General features: G+C 31.9%; 1 protein-coding gene across 1 annotated transcript in view; it reads right to left on the reverse strand.

Annotated features, from left to right (window-relative positions):
- The window catches only part of KLHL1 (kelch like family member 1), a 303,818-nt gene that overhangs the window by 60,989 nt on the left and 228,234 nt on the right, over positions 1-14,595 (reverse strand). Inside the window, exon 6 of the mRNA XM_053916504.1 lies at positions 8,261-8,447. Coding sequence (XP_053772479.1) covers positions 8,261-8,447 — 187 coding nt within the window. The remainder of the gene's footprint in view (positions 1-8,260; positions 8,448-14,595) is intronic.

A 14,595-nucleotide genomic window follows, 5' to 3' on the forward strand; every position in this document is an offset into this window, starting at 1 on the left:
CTGACTGGGAATTAGTAGGTACTCAACAAAAGAATGAGCTGATAACCTAGGAACCCAAGAAATGCTGAGAAACCAGCAGGAGTAAGGATACAATCATGATCTAACTTCATAATTAATATTTTTAATTATTAAAGCACAGATTTAAAAAACAATAAAATCTGTTTTTCCTAATTCGGGAGAAAAGTAATGTAAGCAGAATTATCGGAAAGGCACATTTTCTAATCAACATGTGAGCAACTAAAAATGATTTTAATCTAACAGAATTATAATTAGTAAGACTGCCAAATATATGAATCCATTATTTATTCATGCCCATGATTTAGAGGTAGACATTGGCATTGGTCACCTGCTGAGATTCCTGTAAAGATTTCAATTAAAAGGAAATTATATATATGTACAATGAAAATACCTCTAACTAAAGCCTTATTACAACAGACCAAGTAAAGACTAAGGATAGTATATTATCTAAAAATAATGTATTCGTATATTTGCTCTAAAATATACTTAATATCCTCATAATAAACAATAATAGCTGTTTTAAAATCTTTATCTGATGAATTTAGATACTGAATTATTGAATTTTGATGCATATAACATTTAGAAAACAGAGCTAATATTTAAAGTTAATTTATATACATGTAATAAAAAGCAAAAGCTTTTTATAAGTGAACTTATATTATTCATAAACAATAGCTGAGACTGGTAATATTCCAGATGTCCATCAATAAGAAAATGAATAAACAGTTTACTATTAAGCAATTTAAAATAACAAACTATTGATATACACAACAGTATGAATGAATCACCAAAATATATGCTGATTGACACCAACCTTAGATAAAATAACACAAAATGTGTGATTACATTCAAATGAAGTTCAGGAATAAGCCAAACTAATTTAAATTGAAGGAAAAAATTAGAGAAGTTGTCTTTGGAGATGTAAAAGCCAGAAACTGACTAGAAAGGATATTAGGGAACTTTCGCAAGTAATGGCAATGTTATCTATCATGTTAAGTGTTTGAGTTTTATATATAAATATATGTGTGTGTGTATATCTATATCTATATCATCTATATCTGTATCTCTTTGTCAAAACCCATAAAATTACAATTAAGATTTCTTCATTTCTGCATTTCTACTTTGGCCAGTGTGACTCTGTTGGTTGGGCATTATCCTGCCAAGTAAAAGGTCACAGGTTAGATTCCCATCAGGATAAATACCTGGGTTACAGGTTCAATCTCCAGTCAGGTAACTATGAGAAAGCAGCCAACTGCTATTTCATTCTCTCCCCCCATCCCTCTTTCTCCCTTTCTAAAAGCAATAAAAAAACTGTACTCAGTGAAGATTAAAAAAAAGTGCATTTCACTGTATGCAAATTTTATCTAAAAGCTCTAAATAATTTTGAAATTAGTTAATAATATGTGTTGTATATTTACTGTTGTATATTTACCAGGATTTCAGCACATGTTCATGATTAAAATAACAGAAATGTTTTTTAAATATATTTTTTGATTATACTATTACAGTCATCCCATTTTTTCTCCACTTTATTCCCTTCTGCCCTGCATCTGCCCTCCCACCAGCATTTCCTGCCCCCACTTAGTTTATGTCCATGGATCATACATATAAGTTCTTTGGTTTATTAATGTCCTATACTATTCTTAACGTCCTCCCTGTCTATTTTGTATCTACCATTTGTGCTTCCTTTTCCTTTTACCTTTTCCTCCATTCTCTCCCTCTCCCTCCCCACTGATAACCCTCCATGTGATCTCCATTTCTGTGATTCTGTTCCCATTCTAGTTGTTTGCTTAGTTCTTATCGTTGTTTTATAGTTTCAGTTGTTGATAATTATGAGTTTGTTGTCATTTTATTGTTCATAGTTTTTGATCTTCTTCTATTTCTTAGATAAGTGCCTTTAACATTTCATAGAATAAAGGCTGGGTGATGATGATCTCCTTTAACTTGACCTTATCTGGAAAGCATTTCATCTGCCCTTCCATTCTAAATGATAGCTTTGCTGGATAGAGTAATCTTGGATGGAGGTCCTTGCCTTTCATGACTTTGAATACTCCTTTCCAGCCCCTTCTTTCTGGCAAGGTTTCTTTTGAGAAATCAGCTGATAGTCTTATGGGAACTCCTTTGTAGATAACTGTCTCCTTTTCTCTTGCTGCTTTTAAGATTCTCTCCTTATCTCTAATCTTGGGTAATTTAATTATGATGTGCCTTGTTGTGCTCCTCCTTGGGTCCAATTTTTTAAAAATTATCTGGGCTTTTTTCTTATATGATTCATGTGATTCAACATTCTTAAATGTTATTTATATTGGTATAAAATACATTTATCTTACACAATATGATGATTATTTATAGGAATGCTATTTTTATGAATATATTATTGTCTCAGGTTACTGCTGAGTTCTCTGGTAGTCTCTTTAGTATCAAACATGTTAGAATGCCTTATAATATTAACAGGGTAGTCTCTTATACACTATCTAATTTAGTTATCATACATTTTTCAGAAACAAAATATAATACTGAGAAAGGGTAAAGTCTACGAGAACTTTAAATGACATTCTTGGATTGGATAGGCATTTTTCTGATTTCAAAGACTGCTTTCTCCACTAGGAACATCAGCTACTCTCAAAGACCTCTGGAGTTCAAATCAGAATAAAGTCTGTCAAGCCTTTCACTGAAGTCTGCTTGTGTCTTCTCTCCAGTGACATGCTTTTATTTCCCCACTGCCTATATCCCAGCTGTGAGGGATCTCCCTCCATTTTTGAAGATGTCATACTCCTCCAACTGTAAGGCTTCACATTTGATGTATCTTGTATACAATTTACCAGAAAAACTGCTCTACCATTCTAATAATGTGCTAAACTAATGCCTAATAATTCTTTAGATTAAATCATAGAAGAAAACATAGGCAGCAAAAATCTCAGACATAGTTTGTAGCAATATTTTATATTTCTATCTATAACTTAAGGAACTCAAAAGAAAAAATAAACAAATGGGGCTACATCAAACTAAAAAGTTATTGCACAGCAAAGGAAAACAACAAAATAAAAAGATGACCCACAGAATGGGAGAATATATTCACCAATATATCTGATAAAGGGTTAATACCCAAAATTTGTAACAACTCAACAACAACAAAAAAAATCAAACAACCCAATTAAAAAATGGTCAAAGGATCTGAATAGACTCTTCTCCAAGGAGGACAACAAATGGCTAATTGACATATGAAAGATGCTCAACCTAACTAATCATCAGAGAAATGCAAATTAAAACAACAATAAGATATCATCTCACACCTGTCAGAACGGCTATCATCAATAAATTAACAAACAACAAGTGCTAGCAAGGATGTGGAGAAAGCGGAACCCTTCTTCACTTTTGGTGGGAATGCAGATTGGTGCAGCCACTGTGGAAAGCAGTATGGAGAGACCTCCAAAAAGTCAGAAATGGATCTGCCTTTTGATCCAGCGATCCTACTTCTGGGAATATAACCAAAGGAACCCAAATCACTAATTCACAAAAAACATAAGCAACCCTATGTTCATTGCAGCATTATTTACAATCACCAAGATATGGAATCACAGTAGATGAGTGGATAAAACACCTATGGAATATCTACACAGTATAATACTATTCAGCTGTAAAAAAGTTTTACCCTTTGGGACAGTATGAATGGACCTAGAGAGCATTATGTTAAGTGAAATAAGTCAGACAAAGAAAGACAATTACCATATGATTTCACTTATATGTGGAATCTAATGAACAAACTGAATTAACAAGCAAAATAGACTCCTAGATAGCAGGATGGCAGTTAAGGGCAGGGGGAGGATAAGGGATGGAGGGGTTGAGGAAAAAGGAAAAAGGACTCATGCACATGGACAACTATGTGGTGATTGAAGGGAGCAGGGGGTTTAAGAAGACCTAATGGTAATGAAAAATAGCATCAAACGTTTCCCTTGTACTCCCTTATTTTTCTAGACTAGACTAGTTTGGCTCCCAAGCACTGTACTGATTGCTATTGCAACCCCCTTTTTGTAACACTCATTTTACTCATAAATATCTGCCTTACTATTTGTTTTCAGAGATTAACTTGGCAGCTTGTAAGATAGAGGTCATATTTAAAGTGCTCACCATGGTCACAAGTTCTTAGCACAGATCTTGGCCCAAAACAGATGTGCAAAAGATTTGCATCATTATTTAATGCATACACATGTGAATATAAGAAGAAATGAGAGGAGAGAAGAGGGCAGTGCTCGGAATTTTCATATTTACAGAAAATTGTACCCATAGATTATCAGTCTCATGTGATAGCATCTGGATCCCAGAGCTAAAGAAGCAGCCAAGGGAAGTTTACATAACCCTTTTTCAGGCATAATATAAACATGTAAATAATTTCAAAAAATCATACTGGGTGTTTTATATCATAGGATATTGTATTGTATTGTATTGTGTTCTTCAAGATAGTCGCACGAAGTTAATTTTTTGCTATAATGCATTTTTTCTAACATTTTTATTCCTTTTGCCTCAATACTCTTCAAGAGAAGAACACAATGTTAAGATAAGATCTTAATGCTTATGTAGAGATAACAGAAGTTAGTAAGTTTGAAAATACTCCTTATGTAGGACAAGCACAATGGAAAATCAAGGGGTCACCTTGGAAATGCCCGTTGCTCTTTAATTACCTGAGACACTGGGTCTCTATTGTTTTTGCTTCACCAAAGAAATACATTTTCTGAGGTTTGGTATTAAGTGTTAGATTTTTATGTAAATTTATGAAATATATGTAAAATCCAATTCTTGTAGGGATAAGGATATGGTAAGAATTCTTAAAGTTTCCCTCAAATAATTTTTTTTGCTTTATTTCTATTTAATCAGGAAAACTTTTTAAACCTCCCACATTATAATACTCTTTTAAGACTCGACGTTACTGGATAAGTGTATCAGTAAATTATTAGTATTATTTAATTCTAAAGTGAGAAATATTCATAGTTCCTAAGAAAGTTAATTTTTAAAGAATTTCTTCAATCTCAAAAAACTACTGTGTCCAATTGAAGAAATTCAAATTCTGGCAAGCATTTTAACTAATCAGATTCTCATATTCTCACATTCTTTTGTGCTATAGCAGTTGTATTAAATTCATCAGGTTTAAAAATTCAAATTAGTTATGTGCTTTAGTTCTTTAATAGTATAGTGCTTTTTGGACTAATATTAAATTATTGTTTATTTTTCAGTCTAGTCACAAGCTGACCAGATTCAATCAGTGCTTTTATTTGCTTATTTAGTTTTGGAAGTTCCATGCACACAATCCAATATACAAATGATGTATTATAGAGATGTACACTGGAAACATAAAATTTTATTAACCAATGCCGCCCCAATAGATTCATTAACATTTTAAAACGTTATAAAAGACAGTTACTTAAAAATGTATGTGAAGATTTACTAATAGAATTTATTTTATCTTGGAATTCTTTCTGTAGAATACAGTGTTCTTTAAAGACAAATGCCACTCACCGCTTTGTAAAGCAAATGATTTGCCACTGTGCTCTGCACCTGAGACTAAGGCAGAACCGTCCTGAGTGTGAGCTGTGGCTGGAAAAAATGCCACTCATGTGCCCTTAAAATTTGATAAGCATTTATAAAACTGTTGCTTATTTATAAAATGGGAGACTCTGATGAATGTGTTTACTGAAAGTCACTGGAAATCAGGGTATTTACTTTCATAAGTAAAATCAGGTAAAATGAACGTGTTACTATGTTACAATAAACTTTACATGCTTCTACTCCAAGAGATGGCTACTTATGTCACATGGCCCAGCTTATCTGGTTATTTATTATTCTCATAAGGGAAACTTAAATACATGTTAACATTAGTTTTCTTAGCTTGAAAAAAGAACTCCTTTGGCATTTTAGTATAATTTTTAGCAACTTTTTGGTCATATTTGTATACGATATTTTTTTACTACTTTAAAAAGGAGGGTTTTAAATCACTATATTTTTCTTTGAAAACTTCTGACATATTCTCTTAAGGTAGCAATTTTCAACCTTTTTTTTAATCTCATGGTACATGTAAACTAACTAATAAAATTCTTTGGCAAACTAAAAATATATTTTTGACTATCTGACAAAAAATCATAATTTTGGTTCTTTTGTACAAGATAGCTATTGTGTTGGCTGTTTTTTGTTTGCTTATTTGACAATTTAAAGGAAAAGAATCAATGATCGTGATCAAATAGTCAGGTATTGAGTGTTTTTAAAATTCAGGTAGCACACCAGTGTGACTGCTGTAGCACATCAGTAAATAATTGCTATCTTAAAGTAGTAACACACATTTGGGAGAGAGAAAAGGAGGAGAGATGAAGGCAGGGAAGGAGTGAGAGGAAGCGGTAGAAAGATTAATGCCATTTTCCTAGCTCTTTTTTTTTAAAGATTTTATTTATCCTATTTATCCATTTCTAGATAGAGGAAAAGGGAGGGAGAAAGAAAAGAAGAGAAACATCAGTTGTGGTTGTCTCTCGAACACCACCAACTGGGCACCTGGCCCACAACCTATGCATGTGTCCCTGACTGGGAATCGAACCAGAAAACCTTCAGTTTGCAGTCTGGTATTCAATACACTAAACTATACCAGCCAGGGCCATTTTCCTGGCTCTTAAGCAACATGTTATTTATATGTTTTAAACTGATAGTTATGCTAGTGCTCATTTGATAAATACAAGAAACTAATATCCTAGTAAATATGAGTTAGACTTTTCAAAAAAAATTATTAAAAGCATCTAATAGCTACAAGGGATGGGAGGGGACCCCAAAAAACCTAGAATTATCTTCTGGAGGGTGGGCCTCTTGTATTACAGGCTTCTTTTGTTATGTGAGTGTTCTATGAACCCATCTGTATCACTATACCAGCTGGTGTTGTTGTGAGAGGCTGCATTTGGCTTCATGTATTTTTTATGAAGACTCTTTCCATTTGCTCATTTCCTGATGCATGATTTAAGACTGCACCTGCCCACACCATGCTGAGCGTTCAGCAGTTTTTGATCAAAAACAACATGACCCCCATGTCTCAACCTCCCTATTCACCTGATCTTGCCCTGAGCAACTTTGTTTTCTTTCCCTAGATGAAAAAAAGTCCTCAGAGGAAAACGTTTTGCTGGTGTGGAAGAGGTGAAACACAAGACAGGAGAGCACTAAAAGGCATCAACATTGACCTGTTCAAAAACCGTTTTGAGCAGTGGAAAAACCGTTTCAATAGGTATATTATATCAAACAGGGTAGTTTGGTGGTGACTGAAGTTTAAACATGTAAGAAAAAGATACACAATTTTTTATAAACAAGTTCCATTTTGGGGCCCCCCTTTCATATGCTTATCAGACCAAAATGGAAATGAGTCATTTTTTATTAATGATATTAAATTGTTTTTTTATTTACATAAATTATTAGCTACTATTTGGGATTTTACTTCACAGTGGCTGAAGTTGGTTTTCTTGCTTCTTTCATAATAAAGCTTCTTTAGTGAGTTGGCTATTGTTGCCAACTGAATTTTTTTTACATGAGCTTTAAATATAGATAATTATATCACTTATTGGACACAAAGATATGATATGCATTGTTTGTCTTATGTACTTGTTTAAGAAAATTAAGATCCATTTACAAAAGACTGAAGAGGAAAAACATTAATGGAGATTTTTTCCACCAAGAAATGTAACAACAAAATCTTTGAGTGAATGTGTTCAATTTTTGAAGGGCAAAATTGTTAAAATAATTGAAATCATAAATTATAACTTCCATAATTTACATGCTCATTTACAATTGTCTGTTTATTGGACTGGCTTCTATATGAAATTTTAAACTCCTCACAAGCAGAAGGTCTCTTCATAATATTACTTTCAACAAGCAAATACCTGACACATTCCCTTCCCATTACTTAGAATGGAAATATAATTCTCAATATGTCCAAAAATCATCTGACCAGTGTTTTCCACATGCTTTTAAATCTCCCTTTTAATTTCCTATGAAATCTTATAGATGATGCATGAGAGATAAAGGATTTAAAGATGAGTAAGAAGCACAGGCAGCAACTACAGACTGAAAATCAGAGGTTTTCTTTTAATTATTCCCTTAATCTTAAATCTTAGTGGATAAAATTAAATGTCTGTGGTGCTTGTTGGCACTATACAGATTCCAATATTAAAATTGTGTAGTGGTATGACACAGTGTGTGTGTTACACATAGATCTAAAATTATATACCTTTGTTGTTATCCATTCCTCCTACAGCATACAGAGTTCCAACTGTGGATTTTCTAGGTTTAGTTCTTGGACTTTGCATTAATGTCCTTCTTTCTGGCAATAGATGATATTTCATTGCTTCCAGAATCAACTTTTGACATTCCAGATCATTCTTAAATAATGCATGGTTTTCTAGGTCAGCCAATATCTGTAAATAACACACAATTACTGTTAATAATGTTTTATAAAAATAAGATATGATATCAGTATTTAAAATTAGAAGCTTAAAGTCTATGATATTACCCCTTTATTGAGAGGGTTACAGAATGAAATAAGAACTGATTATATTGACCAATAAATATAAGTAAAATGCATGCCTTCTAAGAAAAACAGAATAGAAATTCTTTTCAATTCAATATTATTTATCAGTTTACTACATATAGTATACAGGAACTTCTAGAGATTTTTTTCATTTTTTTTTCTTATTAGAGTAGTTTAGAAATCAAGTATAGTTTCCTATGTTGTCCATAAACATGTCAGGTGAAGAAAATTAAAAAGTAACCTTCAACAAATTAGGTCTTAAGACTTTCACAAATACAGAGTGGGGCTAAAGTGGGTTTATAGTTGTTAGTCTAGAAAGTAATAATCAATAGATAATAATACGATAAAAAACTATTTCATATACTAAAACTGTAAACCTACTTTTACCCACCCTGTATTTATGTATTTACTTTAAGATCTTCTAGCTACAGTTTAAGTGCTTTCAGATTAGGGAAAAAAACCTCAATAAATATGAAAGCAAGGCAAAGAAAGAGTTTCCAATAATGGAACCAAGAATTTTCATTCTCAAAAGTCCAGCCCCGGAGAGGACAGTAGAGTCAGAGTAGCCATTTGAAGCTACGGTCTGTCTGTCTGTCTGCATCAGGTTTTCGCCCCACAAATTCTCCTGCGTGCATTTCTTTAAACACATCTGTAGTATGCTTTGTTTTCTTCCTCCTCTGTTGCTGTTCACATTTTCTCTTTTTTCTTCATTCTTTTGGCATCACATTCTTTTTCTTAATGAATCAATGTGTCATTTTGAGTGACAGAAATCTGTCACATAGATTTAGAAAATGAACATATAATAAAGAAAACTCAACATTGGCTCACTGACATTTTCTGCTACATTGGTAAGAAATTGTACCACATTTGAATGCTAATGTATATTGAGTGAGTAAATTATTATATGATGGCAACATATAATTAAATAATTAATTTTAATGCTATAATTTTAACCTTAATTAATTAAGTAAATTTATTGAGTCATTGTAATACATAAACTACTGTTGGAGATGCTAGAAAAAATATAAGAAACATATAAGTTGTGGGAAAAATAAAAGGAATAACTCTGAGGCTGAATAGGAACATAATATATTAGAGTTAACAGATGCTTAGAATACGGAAGGGAAGATGTTTAATGAAGTCCAAACTACTATGTTTTCCTTCATATAAATTAAGCTAAGCTGCCTTCCTCATTTTCATTTTGAATACTAAATAAGAAAAAAATAGACAAAGGTGCAGGGATTAAGATAAAAAACTCATAGACACAGACAACAGTATAGTGATTACCAGAGGGAAAGGGGGATGGGGTGACACAGAAGAGGGTAAAGGGGGAATTAATGGTGATGGAAGGAGACTTGACTTGGTGTAATGAATGCACAATACAATATAGAGATGATGTATTATAGAGCTCTACATCTGAACACTACATAATTTTATTAACCGCTACCCTAATAACTCAATAATTAAAAAAAAAAAACTTTCCAAAAAAAGAAAAAGAGAAGAAAAGATAGGTGGAAATATGATAAGGAATCTCCAGTGGACTATTGTTAAATGGTGATTTTACTCATTTAGTAACATTGTTATTTTTAACCAAAGAGAATATCAATTCCTATCAAGGACCTAGTGTCCTTCATAAACTTAAAAAGAATGTTACAGAGAGACATATATTTTTTAATATGACTCTTGGGTGTTTGCATGTCAGAATACAAAATACTTAGATTTACTTAAATCTAAGCCCTTTCCTTCCTTAAAAAGAAATATAATGAGCCTTTACAGTGATACACTTACATGTGTTTGAAGTTGGCTCCCATCAATTCATTATCTTCTTCTTTCTCTATTTTTCAACTTTCATGGGAAAATTTGGGACTAGTTGATCATAAGAAAAAAAACAAAAAAACCCTCTCCTTTTATTAGGAGCACACTCTAGAAATATCCAGGTAAATGATTAACAAATTCTAAATAAAAGAAAAATTAGAAAAAAATACAAAGATATGTGCTTCTTTTCCATGTTTTTCCTTGTAAAAGTGTAATTCACAATCAAAATGCTTACTTGGGAGTTTGCCTAATGACTTAAGTTTTAGATAAACAGATTCATGACAGCTGTAAATATGTTTAAATTTTGATATATGAATGCAGAGGATCATTTACAATAATAACACTTTATACACTGTTCTTGATATTTAGATAAGTCTTTAACTAATTAGATTTGATTTGTTTTAGTTTAAATTTAAAATTAAACTGTATGCTTTCTTGATATTATTGTCCACAAAAAATTTTAGCACAATATTTTAATAAATACAAGATAAATTTAATTCCTAATATTTTAAACTTTAGAAAATATGTATGTTAGATGTATGGATTCAATAAGCAATAATTAATTTAATATATAGTTTACAAATACAAAAATGCGTAATTGGTTAAATGAAAGTTCACTAAACTAATTCTTCTGTAATGGTTTCATCTTGTGACTTCTTGTAGTGCTACAAATAAAAACACTGTGTTGGCTTGCATTATAAATTTTACTTCTTTGGACAGCTTTAAGACAGTAGACTAATATTAAATTGATTAATTAATGATAATTTTTGGATTATAAGTTAAACATTTACTAGCATTGGTGACTAAAATGTTTCTAAATTTCTCTCATTTCTTATATCTATATAAAATATAGAAGAACAGAATAGACATCATATTTTAAATGTTAGTTTATATGATAAAATTTGTCAAAATGAAATAAAATGTGTTTTCTTTGACAAAAAAATAGGATTTGTTTTCCTGTTTCTAGTTTCCTGTGGCTGAAAAACAAATGTTAGTCAGGCTGAATTATACCATTAATACAGAAAAAACCCCACAGAAAACTAAGAATATGAATACAAGATAAAATATTATTTATTTGTTTATTTCTTAAGAAAGATGTTATAATTTAATAAATTCAACATGACACATGCATTCAAGATAAAGCTAAAGTTCTTTATTTCCATGTCTCTGGTTGTATTTTGCTCACTTGTATGTTTCATTGATTAGGTTCCACTTAAAGGTGAGATCATGTGGTATTTATCTTTCACTGCCTGGCTTATTTCACTTAGCATAATCCTAAGCATTATGGGCTAGAAGGTGGGAGGTGGGGATGGGTAGGGCAGAGGGTGTGTGCTGGGGTGAAAATAGAGACAATTGTACTTGCACAATATAATAAATAAATAAATAAAAATAAAGTAAAAATGAATTTTATGATATATTTAAATAGCTATATATATATGTCTAAACACATACATGCAAATATATATCAGGGTTACTTCAAATTTTTATGTAATTTGTAAGTATTTATAGAAAGAAAATACAAGATATCCTGTAAAAGTAAAGTATCAGAGTACAGTCACCTCTAAGCACCTAGGTTTGTAATACTTTCAAATAATGTTTAAAGAAAAATTAATTGCTCCATCCCCACAGAGGTATGCTTAGTGAAAATATATTATAAATTATTTACTTCAAAGTATGACAGGGAAAACATACAAGTAAAATTGAAATTTTAATATTTCTATAAAATGACCAAGGTATTATATATTTAAGTAATATTTTTCATTTTACTAAGAAACCATTATGTAATAAACAATGTCATACTCACTTAACATTGTAAATAATTCTTTTCTTATCAGGAGCAAACAAAATCACATGCATGGATGTATTTGTGTTATGAAACCTAGTCTTATTACATTAAGGGCATACGAGTTAAATTTTATATTAAAAGTCAGAAATATTTGCATTATAGAAAATATCAATATACAGAAACATACTCCTATAAATAAGAAAATGTCTCTGTTATAAGCTACTTCCTAAGGAAGATTAATACTGTATGAAAATGTATAATTTGAAAGGCAAAGTAACTAATAGAATCTATACAAAACAGGAAAGAAATCTGTACCTTCCATCTGGTCAGGCAACCCACTGAAAAAATGGAATGCAATATTGAATAAACACTTAGGGAAAGGTAAATGTAAATTTACTATGTACCAAAGAAAGTATTGCTTCTCCTTATACTATATCATTGGGTTATCAAGGTTATGAAAACATTCTCACATTTGTATGAATGTGACAAAATTTCAGATACTCCATATTATTACATAATACTTCAGGTTTGTTCTGCTACTGGGTTCTGTGCTAAAAAATCAACTTACAAGATTTGAATCTATAAAACAAATTTGAGTTCTATTACAAGTGTCAGTTCTTAGAAAACAAGTGCCAGTTTCATATCTATTCTTTCAACTTTTTTGTTTGGCAGAATGAGTAAGATAAATGATAAAATATTATATGCAGTAAGCTGCATGAAAAATGATTCTCTATTTCAATGTCATTTAAATAGGCCTGATACAAATAAAATATTTTCAGTTCTTTTTATTGAGCGGTTTCTAAGACTTTCCACAGGGAAACAATGATTAAATGTAACCTCAATGCTAAGTAGCCTGTTTAATAATGTCAGGTGCTGGAGAAAAGAGAAAGTTCAATTATCAAAGAACTTACTAGCCATACAATGAATGGTGAAGTCATAGGGAAGGCTGTCCCACTTCCCATGAGAAAACATATACTAGAAAAGTTTTCTGTACATCTACTCCTTTTCAGATAGATTTTTCAAAAAATTAGAGAGAAGAAAATGGACAAGTGAACTGAAAACTTGACAATAGGTTGGTTGGTTCACCAATGCTCACAGCCTTTCCTCAGTTAGTAGTTGTTTCTGCTGTGATTGGAACAGTATAGCCTTGCACAGAGAGAAAATAGGTCAGCTGTACTCAGGCTATCAGTCCGCAGCCTGAAAGAAACTCATCAAAATGAGTAGAAAGGTCCTCACGTTATACTTAAAGTCCCATTAAGATTAGGTGAAATAAATTTTGGGGGAAAATAATATTGTGAAATTTAAGAGACTGAAATATTTTCTTGTCCTTTTTTCTGGTGTAACCACTATTCTGGCTAACTTATTTGAGGATATTGTTTCTATTTTAAATAAATGAGAAAAGTAGATATAATAGAGTGTTTTATGTTCTTTTTCAATGCTATAATTTCAAAAGGAAAACACAAATTACTGACAAGCTAAGGCTTATATCAGGTACAGAGGAATGATTCCCATGCAAGTGTTTGTAAAAGTGAGAAGAAACGGTGTAGAAATAAAGAGCAGGTTCATTAATTTTATTCTGAATACAGAAGTATTTCATTGCCTTAAGATAAAAAGTAACTGGCTAAGTTGACAGTAAAAGCAGAGAAGGATAACGACATAATCAAAACAAGTAGAGATTATAAAATTAACTCAAATAATAGTTATTATTAGCAACAAATGGAATGGGTTTTATGCTTCTTTTTTTTATTCTTGTTCAGTTGCAGTTGTCCCAATTTTTCCCAGGTTGCTCTCCCCTGTCCCACCCCCTGTCCCCTACTCCCTCAGTCAATCCCCACCCTGCTCTCCATTACCAGGGGTCCTTTATACCTGTTCCTTGACCTGACCCTTCCCCTTCTTTCCCCCATTATCTCCATCCCCCTTCCCTCTGGTCACTGTCAGTTTGTTCCTTGTTTCCTGTCTCTGGTTCTATTTTGCTTGTTTGTTTGTTTTGTTCATTCAGTTCCACTTATAGGTGAGATAATATGTTTTTTGTCTTTCACCACCTGGCTTAGTATCATTTATGGTTAACTTTTATTTGTTTGATATGGGTTTGCAGACTCATAGATATTTTTTGAAAGCTCAATTTTTAAAAAAACTGAAATAAGTGATCCTCTTCTCTGTTCAAACATTACCCTGATCCTGAAACATGCTATTGCATTCTAAGTAGCCTCTGGGCTTTTCATGCATTCATTCTGCAAATATTTGGTCAATACCAATTTTGTTCCAAGTGCTCTAATAGGTCCCAAATACCTGCAGTCTCTGTCATCACTAATTTATTCTACTCATGCCCACCCTCCTTCCCATCCCTTAGATCACTTTCATTAATTTATTCATGTCTAGGCTGTATTCAAAACCATGAATCATATTATTGTTTGCAAGACATTATTCAACATAA

Source organism: Desmodus rotundus, chromosome 13 (assembly GCF_022682495.2).
Source record: "Desmodus rotundus isolate HL8 chromosome 13, HLdesRot8A.1, whole genome shotgun sequence".
Classification (NCBI taxonomy): Eukaryota; Metazoa; Chordata; class Mammalia; order Chiroptera; family Phyllostomidae; genus Desmodus; species Desmodus rotundus.